The 18806-nt window shown below is 38.3% G+C and overlaps 1 protein-coding gene across 11 annotated transcripts in view; it reads left to right on the forward strand.

Annotated features, from left to right (window-relative positions):
- Positions 1 to 18806, forward strand: part of BCLAF3 (BCLAF1 and THRAP3 family member 3) — an 80770-nt gene that overhangs the window by 34381 nt on the left and 27583 nt on the right. For 10 of the 11 annotated variants that reach the window (XM_012433953.3, XM_064364463.1, XM_012433960.3 and 7 more), the window contains exons 5-8: positions 1238 to 1413; positions 2953 to 3067; positions 3780 to 3843; positions 6019 to 6134. In XM_012433953.3, the coding sequence (XP_012289376.1) occupies positions 1238 to 1413; positions 2953 to 3067; positions 3780 to 3843; positions 6019 to 6134 (471 nt within the window). The remainder of the gene's footprint in view (positions 1 to 1237; positions 1414 to 2952; positions 3068 to 3779; positions 3844 to 6018; positions 6135 to 18806) is intronic. The other variant, XM_012433966.3, reaches the window with a different exon arrangement.

Here is an 18806-nt window from a genome sequence, read left to right on the forward strand (position 1 = left end):
TCTGTTATTTAAAACATACTTCAGGACTCTCTGTTGGATTTCTCTTCTGAGCCTGTAATGTAGTCATTAAGAACCCCAGCAGTTGCAAATGTCAATTCTTTGGACAATGAACTTGATTTTTGAGAAGAGTCAAAAGCAATTTAGAGTTAAGTACAGAGGAACAAGATAGGTAGAAGCTGATTAGTGCCATTTTTTGTCCAAATTGAGATATAAATATAAAATAACAAGAAAATTTCTTCATTGATGCATAAAGTGCCTCCAGACAAAGAATTTCAGAGTAGTTTTAAGCAAGTGCAGCATTCTTGGAATAAGGTATTGTTTTCTATTATGACACTTGGAAGACGTGTTCATTTGAATGTTCAATCTCTGGGATGTGAAACCAAGACCATTGTCTCAGTGTCCTGGCACCTTCCCCATGGGGCTGTTGTAAAGATGAAATGAGATAATGTTGGTAAGCTCTAAGCCTACATGTTTGGCATGTGGTAAGCCCTCAATAATTGTTAGCTCTATATTATAATAATTAGTTTGTAAAAGTACTTAGAGGTCAAGAGAGCTCTTAACAAAAGTTATAAGACTCAGAAAGCATGAAAGTGGTAAGATAGACGGGGTTATATAATAAAGGGTAGTATTTCTTTAAGGGTACTTTGAGGGTGAACACTGTAACTGGTGCTAATGATCATAACTTTGCCTAACCACTAAGACTATTTTCTGAGAATTTAGTCAGACTTTATAATTAAGGTAATTTCTCTACAGAATTTTATTTCAAAATATGATTCTAAGCCTCTTATTACTGATACAAAGATGTAAGGATTTTTATAAAGTTAGAGAGGTTCTTATGTTTGCTATCAGCTTTTAAAATGTCATAGTATTTCAAGATAAAATGATTTTGCAGAACTAACAATGTTTTGTCCATTTGGACGTAGAAAATAATCTAATCATAGTGTCTTTAATACCTTGTATTCTTGAAGTAAAAATTGTTTCACTTAGAATTTGAAAGATTTTATTATTAAAGTGGCAAATATTTAATGACCTCTGATTTGAAAAAACTCAGAGCCATGTATCTGTAGTTATTTTCTCCTATTTGTTACTGTACATGTTTTATGGCATAGAATTTAGTGCCTTAATTATAAGAAAAAAAAAAAACCTCTTTTTAGTTTTGTAGCTATCTTAATTTTTGATAAATTCTTTTCTCCACAAATAGTTTCAAATTTAGTTAAACATTTGCAAATTATTCTAGGGTTGCTTCTAGCTATTCCACAGAGAGACAGATGTCACATGATTTGGTTGCTGTTGGCAGGAAAAGTGAGAACTTTCATCCAGTGTTTGAACATCTTGACTCAACTCAGAATACTGAAAACAAACCTACAGGAGAATTTGCTCAGGAAATCATAACAATAATCCATCAAGTTAAAGGTTGGTATATTTTGCACATACATTAGGGATAACACAAAAGTAATATACTAACTTTTCACGAGATACAGGTAAACACCTGCAGTGTAGCTTAATAGTAATTTAAGATTTCATTTTAAGTTCGACTCTGAATTAGGAAATCTTTTGGAGAAAGTATCAGGCATTCATTTGAGCCTAGTTGTTCTTTACATGTAATCCCAATAACCTTGTGCTTCAAGTGTTAGTAGATTGGAAATTGCAAGTTAGAAAGGGAGAGGTCGCTGCTGCAAAAGATAAGGCATACTGAGAGCAGTTAAGAAACAGTAACTGATAACCTAACAGGGAGGAAGAAGCAACAAAAAACTAGGAAACTCAAGATATCAGGAAGCCTAGGTCATTTATGATTCCAAAAGCCCCCTGAGGGCATTACTGGGAGTTTGTCTCTTAAGGATGATGCTGGGTGATCAATAAAAGATTCTAGTTTGCTTTGGCATTCTTTATGACAGGGAGTTGCCTAATAAATACTTTTAATGATTTGCATTAAATTGTTTTGTTTTTGCTTCTGGCGAGTTTCCACTAATTGGAAAATTCAGTGATATAGAACAACTTCCCCAGTGATGCTGCACAGATAAGGCAATTGTGGGTATTATAAGCTGGAGGCCTTCAAGAATTTCAAAAATTTTTATTTTGTACTTCCTACTAGACAACTGCATTAATCTTTATTACCTTTATAAAATATATTTTGAAAACTAAATATATTTTATATATTTTCACAGACGCAGAAAAAAATGAATTTTTTTCTCTGCGTCCCTCAAACTGAAGCATGTATTTACTTTAAACCACATAGTTAGTCTGAAAACAGTTCATCCTCTCTGCTCCAGTCCCTCTCACCCAAAAGAATTGTGATTCTTGGCAGAAATAGAGCTAATGTTGCAGAAAAATCCAGGAGATTGTCTCAGAACAAACATTAAATTAAGGAAGAGTATTGGTTAAGTAGCATTTTGATGAGCCAAGTGTATTCTTTTTCTCTGTATCCTTTAAAAGTGTGTAGCATAGCTGATTTCCAAATGTTTTCATGAACTTTAATGTGAATTAAAGTAAAGTGGCATTAGAAGGCCTTCTGTGATATGCAAACATAACATTTAGTATTTGTTTAAAATTGTTTTGATGTTTCAGGCTTGTTTTTGAAGTTACTTTTTATTTTTGTTCAACTGCGAAGCTGTATGCCATCTTCACTTTCCAGATATAGTAAGGTCTTACCTTGGAGAAGAAAGGTCCTTGCTTTGAGAGAGCCATTGTCTTTTTCCCCTGGACAAGTAAGCAGGCACATCAGATAGAAAGAAAATTCTTTGATTTATAAATCATGTATTTTTACTCTTGTTTGGGCTTGGGAAAGCACGTAAGTGCTACAAATTAGTCTGTGAAATAAGTTTGGGTCCCACGTATTTTTAAGAGAAAACAGGTTGAATTTTAAAAAAGAATCCCTTTTTCCTATGCTTATATGTAATCTTTTAAGTGAAATCAGCTTTACATTGAGATAAAACTGTTTGTTTCCTTTTTCAGCAAATTATTTTCCATCACCTGGCATTACTTTACATGAGCGTTTCTCAACAATGCAAGATATACACAAGGCAGATATAAATGAAATTACATTGAATTCAGATCCAGAAATTCACAGGTAATGATTGATTACCATATTATACCCATTTAACTCCTAGGGATAAACCTCAGAAAAGATTTGGGAAGGTGCTCCTTTCTGAATCTGCTCACCTGGGCTTGCTGTAGACTCTAGGATTGCATTTCCTGCACAAAAACAGGACTAACCGAAGCAGGTACTGGCCACTGCGCTTTGATGGAATGAATAGGTTTCATTGAAAACATTGACTAGCATTGTTTAAATGTGTAGGACTTTGAAAATGCTTACTTACCCAAACTTCGATTCTGCTGTCTGTAGTAATTGCTTCCTGAGGTCCTCAGTAGAAGAATGAAAGACAGTTGTCAAGCCATTGATATCGTGGTTGCTTTTTGGCTCTTCTGAGGGCAGCCAGATGAAACCATGTGTCTTCTGCTGGCACTTGTTGGAGCAGGTGGTGCACCCTGTCTTGTGAGCTGAGTTGAATACATGTGAGAATGCAGTATATCACCAGAGCAAAGTTTGAGGTTACGCAGACTAGTGATTTGAGAACCACCAAAGCTTCCCTGTAATGTGGTTCACAGGATATGTATGTCCTGGGAGACTGCCATATAGGTGAAAAACTATCTGGTAGCAAGTTTCTTTTGCTTTCTGCAAAACATACTAGCTTCATTTTAAATTCCATTCTGTAATAATATAATCAAGATATCAGTGTATAACATAGTCATTTAATTGTAAAATGCCTTTATTATTTTAGGAGAATAGATATGTCTTTGGCTGAGCTTCAGAGTAAACAAGCTGTGATATATGAATCAGAACAGGTTAGTGAATACAATTTTTGATGAGAAATTATCTTATTGTTGGTATACTAATGGCAAGGGGAATGGTGGTTGGGAGAGAAAAGGGAGTTAAAGTACATGAAGAAGGATTAAAATTAATTAATCTGAAATTAAAAAGCTCTTCAGGTGATTCTGACTATCAACCAGGTTAGAGTGAGAATACTGACAAAAGACAAAAATATTCCCTAAGAGGGACAATCCCTAAGGATAACAGCTTGGTGAAATTGATACAAAATTACAGCATTTGATATTCATCCCCAAACTCCACACTGTAAAGTTTGTGGAAAGTATGTTAGATACCTATTTTTTCAAAGCAATCATATGAAATATATTTTAAAATTGTACATGGAATGAATGCACGGGAACGAAATTTCATTTGATATTGCCCTTCTGTTTACTGCAGAATGTACGAAACATTCTGTGGAATATGAACTAGCAAAATAAGGGAAATAAGGGACTAAATTTATTTATTCATGTGTTGTGTGTGGTTCCCACCCAACACCTCCCCTCCTACCTCCCATTTCTTTGCTAATTAGACTGTCTTGACTAGCCAGGAGGGAAGAAAACTGGCTCTTGTTTTAGAAGAATTATATCAAGTTCTAAAAGAACTGCTAATTTATTCATTGAGAATAAAGAGTTTTTGTGGAGGAGATATTTTAATACATTTCTGATAGAATATATAAATAATTTTTTTACTTCTGAAATGATTATAATTTTTATTGAATTTAGGGAGATAGATTAATTTGTTGAACAAATGATATTTTCAGATAATTTCTAATCATCAAAGTCCTATAATCAACTTATTAAAAAATCTTGCATGTTTTTCACATGTACCCCAAAACCTAAAATGCAATAAAAAAAAAAAAAAAAAAAAAAAAATCTGAGGATTTTTTTAAAATCACCTGTAAGTCAGTCATTTAACATAAAATATTATTTGATCATCTTTTCTGGCAGTCTTATATCTTGCATTTTAACATAGTCACTATCATAGTATATGTAGTTTTGTATGCTTTTTTCTTTTTACTTGATCCATAATAACGTTGCTTTATGTAAAATCTCTGAATTTGCCTTGACCTTTTGTGATTAAGGCTTTTTAAGTTTTGTTTTGAGACAGAGTCCTGGTCTCACCAAGGCTGGAGTGCAGTGGCACAATCGTGGCTCACTTCAGCCTCGACCTCCTGGGTTCAAGTGATCCTCCCACCTCAGCCTCCTGAGTAGCTAGGACTGCAGACATGCGCCACCATGCCTGGCTAATTTTTATAATTTTTGTAGAGATGGGGTTTTTCCATATTGCCCAGGCTGGTCTTGAACTCCTGACCTCAAGGGATCCACCTGCCTCGGCCTTCCAAAGTGCCAGGATTACAGGCATGAGCCACTGCACCTGGCCCTTTTTAAGTTTTGATTAACTTTTTTCTTTTCTTTTCTTTTCTTTTTTTTTTTTTGAGACAGAGTCTCACTCTGTCGCCCAGGTTGGAGTGCAGTGGTGCAATCTCAGCTCACTGCAACCTCCAACTGCCAAATTCAAGCTATTCTCCTGCCTCAGCTTCCCAAGTAGCTGAGATTACAGGCACCTGTCACCATGCCCAGCTAATTTTGTAGTTTTAGTAGAGATGGGGTTTCACCGTGTTGGCCAGGCTGGTCTTGAACTCCTATTCAAGTGATCTGCTCACCTCAGCCTCCCAAAGTGCTGGGATTAAGGCATGAGCTGCACCTGGCCTAGTTAACTTTTTTCAATAAGCACTTTTCTATGTTGACTTCTACATAGTCTTTTTTTTACCATAAGTTTCATGATTGTACATTATTCTTTTGACTTAAGTTTACCATGATTTATTTACTCATTCTTCCCTTCCTCTTAATTTTTTTTTTACGTTTAAGTTGCTTCTATTTTTGTTATTTGAAATACAATATTTTGAATCTATTTAGACAGATAACCTTTTCTTTGGGTTAGACTCTCAAAAGTGGAATTCTTGGTTCAATATTAGGAACTTTTCTGACTGTTTATTATCAATTGTGTCTCAAAATATTTGTATCAGTTTACAATACCATTAGCAGAATGAATACAAGATAACTTATCTAGGACTTAAGATTCCTGTTAGATATGGTCTTTATGCAACTAACAGTAATGTCAATGGTCTGTCTTCTGTCAAAATTCCTCAGACTCTGGTCAAAATAATAGATCCAAATGACCTACGACATGACATTGAAAGAAGGCGAAAAGAACGGTTACAGAATGAAGATGAGCACATTTTTCTCATAGCTGGTGCTGCAGAGAGGTAATCAGTAAATGAAAAAATCCTGTTATCAGGGAGCTTTGGGTTTTACCATATTTTTAATTTTTTGTGTGATGATAATTTTCATTTTAATATAGGGATTTGCTCCTTCAAATCCATCTTATATGTTTAAGTGAAATCTATTAAAATGTTTCCAAGTTATTCAGTGATTATAATATGCGGTTTGATTTAAACAACAAAAACTACGGGGTAGGTGAGTATTTGAGGTCTTCATAATTCTGAAGAGAAGTGTAACTACTTTTAGAATATTAGCAGGAGGCAGGACCAGCAAGTTTACGGACTATTTAGCTTGAGATGATTGAAACTCTGATACATTCTGCCCTTTAGATTCTGGGTTAGTCTTTGAATCGTAGAACATTTCCTGAAGTCAGTACAGTTATCTTTTAGGACTCTTTATGGATGTCTATACTGGATAATGTGGATAACTGTACTGACAACAAATGAAAAAAGTCCACATTTTATGGATGTCGTCCATGAAATTGAGGCAGGTATAATAGAAAATGCAGAGGAGACCTAGGTTTGAATCTCATCTCTCTGTTTGCAAGCTGACCGATCTTGGACAAATTTGCTTAGTCTCTGCAGCCTCTTCATCTGTAAAATGATGTTAAAATCAATTTATGCTATGAGGCAGTTATGAATATTAAATGAGCTGGCACATGTGAAGTACTTATGTCATATATGGCAAATAGATCCTCAGTAGATTTTTCTTTCTCAACCTCATACCTCTGTTTAGGGGCTCTTAGTAGTCTAGATCAACCCCAGTTTATCTCTAGTTCTGAACACCATGTGGATGGAACTCATGGCAACTCGGGGGCCCCATATGATTATGAGGTATAATTGAACAGAACAACATTTCCAGTTCACTTGAGTTCTTATACTATTTGGATCTCCCAAAAAGTGAGACTATATGACTATGAAGAGACAGTGCTAATTGTTTTTCTATAATCTTTGGTATCAAATTGCTAAGACTTTTAACTTAATTCTGTGGCTAACTAGGTCAAAATACATGGACTTGATTCTGATCAAGTTCACGACTAACTAAAACATAGTGAAACAATGTGTTGAGGCATATAAAACAATTGAAAATGCAAGAATAAAAATCTTCTCCCTTGCTGGGCGAAAGTCTCCAGTCTTCTAATATGATATGGTTAATGCATGACATGACTCAGCTTCTTAATGACACAAGCTCTCTGTCATGCTTTCCTTGACTCAACAAGTGTAAGAAATCCAGAGTATCAAGAAACAGGATTTTAAAAACAGATTTAAGACAATCATCATATTTTAAAGATCATAACAGGCTTTAGGATGTATCTTTACCCCTTGATATGATTATGAATTTGAGCATTGGAGTTGGACCTGAGTTCAGTGCCTGGCTCCCAGATTCCTAGCTATATGACTGACTTTGGGCAAGTTATTTTGTCTCTGTTTCTTCATCTGTAAAGTAGGGATAAGAGTTGTACTTACCTCACAGTGGTGGTTAAGATTAAGTAAAGTGATGACTGTAAGGTAGAGTAGCTGGTCAGTATTAAGTATTATTAATGCTAGCTTTGAGGACAGTGTGGTAATGTGCAAGGATGTGTTCCTATAAAGTGTCTTTCGCTGGGTCTGTCGGATTATTTTATTTGTATTGGATAGTTGGTGTGGCATAGCGGAGCTATGAAGCGGTTTTAAAAGTGAGACATTACTTAACATTTATCCTGCGAAAGTAAGCAATTCAGTAGTTTTTAACATATTCATGAACTTATGCAACCATCACTACTGTCTAATTCCAAAACATTTCATCACCCCAAAAGTAAGCCCTCTGCCCATTAGCTGCCACTCCCTGCCCTATTTCTCCTTCCCCTTTAGCCCCTGGCAACCACTGTTCTGTTTTCTGTACCTATGGATTTGTCTAATCTTGACATTTCATATATTCCTTTTTTATTTTTATTTTTTGAGACAGGGTCTCTCTCTGTCACCCAGGATGGAGTACAGGGGTCCAATCACAGCTCACTGCAACCTCAGCCTCCCATGAGGCTCAGGTGATTCTCCCACCTCGGCCTCCTGAGTAGCTGGGACCACAGGTTCATGCCACCACGCCTGGCTAATTTTTCATATTTTGTTGTAGAGACGGGGTTTCACCATGCTGCCCAGGCTGGTCTCAAACTCCTGTGCTCAAGCAACCCACCCACCTTGGCCTGCCAAAGTGCTGGGAGTACAGGTGTGAGCCACCACACCTGGCCTGACATTGACATTTCATATAAACACAATAATATAATATGTGGCCTCTCGTAATTGACTTCTTTCCTGTAGCATAATGTTTTTAATGCTCATCTATGTTGTAGCATGAGAATTTTATATATATAAATTTTTTAATATAAATATATATATTTTTTAATTGCACCTTGGGTTCTGGGGTACATGTGCAGAACATGCAGGATTGTTGCATAGGTACATACATGGCAATGTGGTTTGCTGCCTCCATCCCCCCATCACCTATATCTGGCATTTCTCCCCATGTTGTCCCTCCCCAGCCTCCCTATCCCCTGCTGTCCCTCCCGTTTCCCCGCAACAGACCTCAGTGTGTGATGCTCCCCCCCCGTGTCCATGTGTTTTTATTGTTCAACACCCGCTTATGAGTGAGAACATGCGATGTTTGATTTTCTGTTCTTGTGTCAGTTTGCTGAGAATGATGGTTTCCAGGTTCATCCATGTCCCTACAAAGGACACAAACTCATTGTTTTTTATGACTGCATAGTATTCCATGGTGTATATGTGCCACATTTTCCTTGTCCAGTCTATCGTTGATGGGCATTTGGGTTGGTTCCAGGTCTTTGCTATTGTAAACAGTGCCACAGTGAACATACATGTGCATGTGTCTTTATAGTAGAACGATTTATAATCCTTTGGATATATACGCAGTAATGGGATTGCTGGGTCAAATGGAATTTCTATTTCTAGGTCCTTGAGGAATAGCCACACTGTCTTCCACAATGGTTGAACTAATTTACACTCCCACCAACAGTGTAAAAGTGTTCCTATCTCTCCACATCCTCTCTAGCATCTGTTGTCTCCAGATTTTTTAATGATTGCCGTTCTAACTGGCGTGAGATGGTATCTCAATGTGGTTTTGATTTGCATTTCTCTAATGACCAGTGATGATGAGCATTTTTTCATGTTTGTTGGCATCATATATGTCTTCTTTTGAAAAGCGTCTGTTCATGTCCTTCACCCACTTTTGAATGGGTTTGTTTGGTTTTTTTCTTGTAAATCTGTTTTAGTTCTTTGTAGATTCTGGATATTAGCCCTTTGTCAGATGGGTAGGCTGCAAAATTTTTTTCCCATTCTGTTGGTTGCCGGTTCACTCTAATGATTGTTTCTTTTGCTGTACAGAAGTTCTGTAGTTTGATTAGATCCCATTTGTCTATTTTGGCTTTTGTTGCCAATGCTTTTGGTGTTTTTTTTTTTTTTTTTTTTTTTTTTTTTGAGACGGAGTTTCGCTCTTGTTTCCCAGGCTGGAGCGCAATGGCGCGATCTCGGCTCACCGCAATCTCCGCCTCCTGGATTCAGGCAATTCTCCTGCCTCAGCCTCCTGAGTAGCTGGGATTACAGGCACGCGCCACTGTGCCCAGCTAATTTTTTGTATTAGTAGAGACGGGGTTTCACCATGTTGACCAGGATGGTCTCGATCTCTTGACCTCGTGATCCACCCGCCTCGGCCTCCCAAAGTGCTGGGATTACAGGCTTGAGCCACCGCGCCCGGCCGCTTTTGGTGTTTTAGTCATGAAGTCCTTGCCTATGCCTATGTCCTGAATGATTTTGCCTAAGCTTTCTTCTAGGGTTTTTATGGTGTTAGGTCTCATGTTTAAGTCTTTAATCCATCTGGAGTTAATTTTAGTGTAAGGTGTCAGGAAGGTGTCCAGTTTCTGCTTTCTGCACATGGCTGGCCAGTTTTCCCAACACCATTTATTAAACAGGGAGTCATTTCCCTATTGCTTGTTTTTGTCAGGTTTGTCAAAGGTCAGATGGTTGTAGATGTGTGACGTTGCCTCCGAGGCCTCTGTTTTTTTCCATTGGTCTACATCTCTGTTTTGGTACCAGTATCATGCTGTTTTGATTACTGTAGCCTTGTGGTATAGTTTGAAGTCAGGTAGCATGATGCCTCCAGCTTTTTTTTTTTTTTCCTCAGGATTGTTTTAGCTATGTGGGGTCTCTTTTGGTTCCATATGAAGTTTAAGGTGGTTTTTTTTCCAGTTCTGTGAAGAGGGTAATAGGTAGCTTGATGGGGATACCGTTGAATCTATAAATTACCTTGGGCAGTATGGCCATTTTCACGATATTGATTCTTCCTAACTATGAGCATGGAATGTTTTTCCATCTGTTTGTGTCCTCTCTTATTTCCTTGAGCAGTGGTTTGTAGTTCTCCTTGAAGAGGTCCTTTACATCCTTTGTTAATTGTATTCCTAGGTTTTTTATTCTCTTTGTAGCAATTGTGAATGGCAGTTCATTCTTTTTTTTTTTTTTTTTTTGAGACAGAGTTTCGCTCTTGTTACCCAGGCTGGAGTGCAATGGCACGATCTTGGCTCACTGCAACCTCTGCCTCCTGGGTTCAGGCAATTCTCCTGCCTCAGCCTCCTGAGTAGCTGGGATTACAGGCACGCGCCACCACGCCCAGCTAATTTTTTGCATTTTTAGTAGAGACGGGGTTTCACCATGTTGACCAGGGTGGTCTCGATCTCTTGACCTTGTGATCCACCCACCTCAGCCTCCCAAAGTGCTGGGATTACAGGCGTGAGCCACCGCGCCCGGCCATTCTTGATTTGGCTCTCTTTAAGTCTGTTATTGGTACATAGGAATGCTTGTGATTTCTGCACATTGATTTTGTGTCCTGAGACTTTGCTGAAGTTGCTTATCTTAAGGAGATTTTGGGCTGAGCTAATAGGGTCTTCTAAATATACAATCATGTCGTCTGCAAATAGAGACAATTTGACTTCCTCTTTTCCTAATTGAATACCCTTTATTTTTTTCTTGCATAATTGCTCTGGCTAGAACTTCCAATACTATATTGAATAGGAGTGGTGAGAGAGGGCATCCTTGTCTAGTGCCAGATTTCAAAGGGAATGCTTCCAGTTTTTGCCCATTCAGTATAATATTGGCTGTTGGTTTGTCGTAAATAGCTTTTATTATTTTGAGATGTGTTCCTTCAATACCTAGTTGATCGAGAGTTTTTAGCATAAAGAGCTGTTGAATTTTGTCAAAGGCCTTCTCTGCATCTATTGAGATGATCATGTGGTTTTTGTCTTTGGTTCTGTTTATATGCTGGATTATGTTTATAGACTTGTGTATGTTGAACCAGCCTTGCATCTCCGGGATGAAGCCTACTTGATCATGATGGATAAACTTTTTGATGTGCTGTTGGAATTGGTTTGCCAGTATTTTATTGAAGATTTTCGCATGGATGTTCATCATGGATATTGGCCTTAAGTTTTCTTTTTTTGTTGAGTCTCTGCCGGGTTTTGGTATCAGGATGATGTTGGTCTCATAAAATGATTTAGGAAGGATTCCCCCTTTTTGGATTGTTTGGATTAGTTTCAGAAGGAGTGGTTCTAGCTCCTCTTTGTATGTCTGGTAGCATTCAGCTGTGAACTCATCTGGACCTGGGCTTTTTTTGGTTGGTAGGCTCTTAATTGCTGCCTCAACTTCAGCCCTTGTTATTGGTCTATTCAGGGTTTCGACTTCTTCCTGGTTTAGGCTTAGGAGGGTGCAAGTATCCAGGAATTTATCCATTTCTTCCATGTTTACTGGTTTATGTGCATAGAGTTGTTTGTAGTAATCTGATGGTAGTTTGTATTTCTGTGGAATCAGTGGTGATATCCCCTTTATCATTTTTTTTATTGCATCTATTTGATTCTTCTCTCTTCTTTTTTGTTAATCTGGTTAGTGGCCTGTCTATTTTGTTGATCTTTTCAAAAAACCAGCTCCTGGATTTATTGATTTTTTGAAGGGTTTTTTGTGTCTCTATCTCCTTCAGTTCAGGTCTGATCTTAGTTATTTCTTGTCTTCTGCTAGTTTTTGAATTTTTTTGATCTTGCTCCTCTAGCTCTTTCAATTTTGATGATAGGGTGTCGATTTTACATCTTTCCTTGCCTCTCATGTGAGCATTTATTGCTATAAATTTTCCTCTAGACCCTGCTTTAAATGTGTCCCAGAGATTCTGGTACGTTGTGTCTTCGTTCTTGTTGGTTTTGAAGAACATCTTTATTTCTGCCTTATTTCTGCCTTCATCATTGTTTATCCAGTCAACATTCAAGAGCCAGTTATTCAGTTTCCATGAAGTTGTGCGGTTCTGAGTTAGTTTCTTAATCCTGACTTCTAATTTTATTGCACTGTGGTCTGAGAGACTGTTATGATTTCTGTTCTTTTGTATTTGCTAAGGAGTGATTTACTTCCAATTATGTGGTCAATTTTAGAGTAGGTGTGATTTGGTGCTGAGAAGAATGTATATTCTATGGATTTGGGGTGGAGAGTTCTGTAGATGTCTATTAGGTTTGCTTGGTCCAGATCTGAGTTCAAGTCCTGGATATCCTTGTTAATTTTCTGTCTCGTTGATCTGTCTGATATTGACAGTGAAGTGTTAAAGTCTCCCACTGTTATTGTGTGGGAGTCTAAGTCTCTTTGTAGGTTGTTAAGAACTTGCTTTATGTATCTGGGTGCTCCTGTATTGGGTGCATATATATTTAGGATCGTTAGCGCTTCTTGTTGCATTGATCCTTTTACCATTATGTAATGCCCTTCTTTGTCTCTTTTGATCTTTGTCTAAAGTCTTTTTTATCAGAGGCTAGGATTGCAACTCCTGCTTTTTTTTGCTCTGTATTTGCTTGGTAAATCTTCCTCCATCCCTTTATTTTGAGCCTATGTGTGTCCTTGCACGTGAGATGGGTTTCCTGGATACAGCACACTGATGGGTTTTGGCTTTTTATCCAATTTGCCAGTCTGTGTCTTTTGATTGGGGCATTTAGCCCATTTACATTTAAGGTTAATATTGTTATGTGTAAATTTGATCCTGCCATTTTGATGCTAGCTGTTTGTTTTGCCCTTTAGTTGATGCAGTTTCTTCATTGTGTCGATGCTCTTTAACATTTGGTGCGTTTTTGGAGTGGCTGGTACTGGTTGTTCCTTTCTGTGTTTAGTGCTTCTTTCAGGAGCTCTTGTAAGGCAGGTCTGGTGGTGACAAAATCTCTCTGCGATTGCTTGTCTCTAAAGGATTTAATTTCTCCTTTGCTTATGACTCTTAGTTTAGCTGGATATGAAATTCTAGGTTGAAAGTTCTTTTCTTTAAGGGTGTTGAATATTGGCCCCCACTCTCTTCTGGCTTGTAGGGTTTCTGCCAAGAGACCTGCCGTGAGTCTGATGGCCTTCCCTTTGTGGGTGACCTGACCTTTCTCTCTGGCTGCCCTTAGCATTTTCTCCTTCATTTTAACCCTGGTGAATCTGATGATTATGTGCCTTGGGATTGCTCTTCTTGAGGAATATCTTTGTGGTGTTCTCTGTATTTCCTGGACTTGAATATTGGCCTTCCTTGCTAGGTTGGGAAAGTTCTCCTGGATAATATCCTGAAGAGTGTTTTCCAGCTTGGATTCATTCTCTCCGTCACATTCAGGTACACCTATCAAACGTAGATTAGGTCTCTTCACATAATCCCGTATTTCTCAGAGGCTTTGTTCATTTCTTTTCACTCTTTTTTCTCTAATCTTGCCTTCTCGTAATTTCATCGAGTTGATCTTCAATTGCTGATATCCTTTCTTCTGCTTGGTCAATTTGGCTATTGAAACTTGTGTATGCTTCGCAAAGTTCTCGTGTTGTGTTTTTCAGCTCCATAAAGTCATTTATATTCTTCTCTAAGCTGTTTATTTTTGTTAGCATTTTGTCAAACCTTTTTTCAAGGTTCTTAGTTTCTTTGTATTGGGTTAGAACATGTTCTTTTAGTTCAGAGAAGTTTATTACCCACCTTCTGAAGCCTGTTTCTGTCAATTCATCAGACTCTATCCAGCTTTGTTCCCTTACTGGTGAGGAGTTGTGATCCCTTGGAGGAGGAGAGGATTCTGGTTTTGGGTGCTTTCATCCTTTTTGCACTGGTTTCTTCCCATCTTCTTGGATTATCTACCTGTGGTCTTTGTAGTTGGTGACTTTCAGATGGGGTCTCTGAGTGGACGTCCTTTTTGTTGATGTTAAAGTTATTTCTTTCTGTTTTTCAGTTTTCCTTCTAACAGTCAGGCCCCTCTGCTATAGGACTGCTGGAGGTCCACTCCAGACCCTGCTTCCCTGGGGATCACCTGCAGCAGCTGCAGAACAGTAAGGGTTGCTGCCAGTTTCTTCTTCTGTTATCTTCATTCCAGAAGGTTACCCGCCAGATGTCAGTCTCAGCTCTCCTTTATGAGGTGTCTCTTTGGATATACAGGAGTCAGGGAGCTGCTTGAGGAGACAGTCTGTCCCTTATAGGAGCGCAAGTGCTGAGCTGTGAGCTCCGTTGTTCTGTTCAGATCTGCCGGGCAGGTACATTTAAGTCTGCTGCAGCAGAACTCATAACTGCCTTATTTCCCAGGTGCTCTGTCCTGGGAAGTTGGGGCTTTATTTATAAGTTCCTGATGTGCTGCTGCGTTTTTTCAGAGATGCCCTGCCCAGCTAGGAGGTAGCCTAGGCACAGTCTGCCAGCAGAGATGTTGTTGAGCTGCTGTGGGCTCTGCCCAGCTGCTATGTGAACTTCCTTGTGGTTTTGTTTATAGAGGTATAGTTAGAACTGCCTTGGTTATGGTAGTCTGCCTCAGTAATGGCAGACTGCCTCTGTAATGGCGGACTGCCTCAGTAATGGTGGATTGCCTCGGTAATGGCGGACTGCCTCGGTAATGGTGGACTGCCTTGGTAATGGCGGATGCCCTTCCCCCGACAGAGCTGGACTGTCCTGCGTCCAGCTGCACTTGCTGCAAAACTCAATCCAGAGCATTTCAGATTGCTGGTCTTTGTGGGAGTGGGACCTGCTCAGCCAGATCACCTGGCTCCCTGTTTCAGCCCCACTTTTTTCAGTTGAATGGGTGGCTCTGTCTCCCAGGTGTTCCAGGCGCCAGTTAAAACAGCCACCCAGATTTGTGTTAGTTTTTGTGCGGAGACCCGCTGCACTGACTGAAACAGCCATGCTGGAAACTCATGGTGCTTTTCAGCCTGGGAATCTCCTTGTCTGTGGGCAGTAATAACTCGTTTGGAAATGTGGTGATCACTCACCCTCTGCATTGTTCTCCCTGGGAACTGGACTCCAGAGCTGTTCCTATTCAGCCATCTTGGATCCTCCCCCAAGAATTCTTATTAATGGCTGAACGATATTCCATTGTATGGCTATATTGTATTTTGTTTATCCATTCACCAGTTCATGGACATTTGGGTTGTTTCCACTTTTTGTCTATTGTGAATAACTGTGCTGTGAACATTTGTGTCCAAGTTTTTGTGCAGATATCTGTTTTCATTTCTTTTCAGTATATAGCTAGGAGTGGAATTGATGAGTTTGATGGTAACTCTATGTTTAACTTTTTGAGGAACTGCCAGACTGTTTTCCAAAGTGGCTGCACTATTTTACATTTCTACCAGCAGCATGTGAAGGGTCTAGTTGCTCCACATCCTCACAAACTCTTGTTATTAATCTCTTACTTTATTCTAATTCAATTTCCTTATTTAAATAAGAAAAATATTTTGTCCTTTTATCTTGAAATTCAGCTTATAAAAATTGACCTCATTATGTATTATGCTTTTATATAAACTTTTAAAATCAAGTCAGGGTAGTTTCCACAGAAATTCAGAAGAAATGAAACATGATGAAATCATAAGTCATAGGATATGATTTCTCACCTGTGTGGTTTTCCCTCAAAAGATTGTATGCAGCCTCTTTGTCTGTGTTTGCTCACTGTTGTATCCCCACTGCCCTGAGCTCAATTCATATCTGTTGAATGAATGAATGAAGAATTTCCAAAGGAGTAGACAGGACAGAGGATACCTAAATTGTAATGCATTTAGATTTGAGTTACTATTCCCTGTTGCCTTAGGATCTTTCACAAGCAAGCCTAACACTTGGGGATTCTGTCCAGTCTCTTAAGACCCCGTCTGTTCTCTGCAGGTGCTCCTCAAATTACGATAGGGCAACATCCCGATAACCCATTGTAAAGTAAAAAAAATTCTAAGTCAAATTATAAGTTGGGGACGGTCTGTATTTGCTTCCACTTCTTATCAGTTTCTTACCCTGATTTCTCCACATTTTCTCCTGACACACTATTTCTGCCTTTTCTAACTGGAGCTATTAAGTTTCCTGCAATGTAATTGAGATGTTTTGTTATATAGGTATGGAATGTGTTTGATAAAGTAGCTTAAAAATAGTATCAGTGGACTTGAAGAGGACATCAGATTGCCAAGAATTTGTTTTATTTTTTATTTTTATTTTTTAACAAGGATTTGGAAGGACAGACTGTCATTTTAGCTAGGCAGGTTACAGGAAAACATCAGTTTTTTTCTTGCTATTGCAACAATCATAATCTATACTGAAGTAGAGTGAACTTTATAAAGATATTATATTTATGTAGTTAACAGATATTTATATATTGATTTCTTTTTTCTAGTTACTCTTCTAAGGACTGGGAATATAGTGAAAAACTATACACAAACCTTTGTCTTCATGTTACTTATAATTTAATTATAGAAGAAAGAAAATAAATACATGTCAGTGGAATGATAGGTGAAAATAAGGCAGAAGAGGAAATTTAATAGCAAAGAATGACATGTGTGATATGATTTTATTTATGGTGGTCATGGAGTACACTGAAGACTTTTTCAAAAATGTGGCTGGGTTGTGAATTAAGTGAGGGAGTTAGCCATGGGTTATTTGAGGGGATAGTATTTCAAGAGAGGGAACAGCAAAAGCAAAGACCTTCAGACAGGCGTATGCCTGCTTTTGTTTAAGGAATAGAAGGGGGACAGTGGGGTTGCGACAAGGTAGAAAAGGAAGAGAGTTAGTAGATTAGGCCAATCACAAAGGGCTTTGAAGGACTGAAGGACATGAAGACTTTGTATTTTATTCTGGATTAAGTTAGAAAAATTTTGGGTTCTAACCAGAGAAGAGACATAATCTCACTTAAATTTTAAAAGAAGAGACATAATCTCACTTAAATCATTCTGGTTGCTGGGTGGAGAATGGACTATAAGAGCTAGAGAAAAAAGTATTTCCTTCTCAAGTAATAAAAAGATTAGAGGTGGGAAATCTGCATGATAGGATTGACACAGTAGAGTGGATGCATCAGGGAACCAGGCTGCTTAGATCTTCTTCCTCCCATGTCCTCTGTATGTAGCGTCTGCCTCATGGTCCAAGATGGGTATTTGTGCTCTACCCATCATGTCCTCATTCTAGCCTTTCTTTAAAGACTTTCCGAAATTTATACATGATAACTTGGCCAAAATTTAGTACCATGGCCATGCCTAGCTGCGGGGCGGCTGGGAAATAGGTTCTTTAATCTGAGCATTCATTTGCCTGGTCAAAAATCAAATATCAAAGGATTTAATTTTTGTGTTGTGGCAAAATATACATATCTTAAATTTACCTTTTTTTTTTTTTTGAGATGGAGTTTCGCTGTGTCACCCAGGCTGGAGTGCAATGGTGTGATCTCGGCTCACTGCAACCTCTGCTTCCCAGGTTCAAGCAATTCTCCTGCCTCAGCCTCCCGAGTAGCTGGGATTATAGGCACCCGCCACCATGCCCAGCTACTTTTTTGTATTTTTAGTAGAGATGAGGTTTCACCATGTTGGCCAGGCTGGTCTTGAACTCCTGACCTCAGGTGATCTGCCTGCCTTAGCCTCCCACAGTGCTGAGATTACAGGTGTGAGCCATTGCGCCCAGCCATTTTAACCATTTTTAAGTGTAAAGTTCATTAGCATTGAGTATATTCACAGTGTTTTACAATCATCACCACTATCCATTTCCAGAACTTTTTCATCTTCACAAACAAACTCTGTTTCCATTAAACAGTAACTCCTCATTCTTTCCTCTCTTCAGCCTCTGGTAACCTCTATTCTTTCTGTCTATATGAATTTGCCTATTCTGGGTATTTCAGTAGAATCAGACAATATTTGTCCTTTTGTGTCTGGCTTCTTTCACTTAGCATAGTGTCTTCAGGGTCAATCCACATTGTATCATGTATCAGAATTTCATTCCTTTCAAAAAAAATCATTCTCTTTTAAGGCTGAATAAGATTCCATTGTATGGCTATACTACATTTTGTTTATCTGTTTTTCTGTTTGTGGATATTTGTATTGCTTACACCCTTTGGCTATTGTAAATAGTGCTATTATGAACATTGGTATTGTCATCTTTTTGCTTATAGTCATCCTAGTTAGTGTAAAGTATTGTGGTTTTGATTTGCATTTCTCTAATGACTAATGATGTTGAGCATCTTTCCATGTGCTTATTGGCCATTGGTATGTCTTCGGAGAAATTTCTATTCAAATCGTTTGCCCATTTTAAAGTCAAATACAGTCTTTTTATTGTTGAAATGTAGGAGTTCTTTATATATTCTGGATACAGATCCCTTATCAGATTTAGGCTTTGCAAAGAGAATTTTAAAAAATCCATTGCTTCGTTTGTAGAAG

The sequence above is a fragment of the Aotus nancymaae genome, unplaced genomic scaffold (assembly GCF_030222135.1).
Source record: "Aotus nancymaae isolate 86718 unplaced genomic scaffold, 86718_ANA_hifiasm-v0.15.2.pri h1tg000058l, whole genome shotgun sequence".
NCBI lineage: Eukaryota > Metazoa > Chordata > Mammalia > Primates > Aotidae > Aotus > Aotus nancymaae.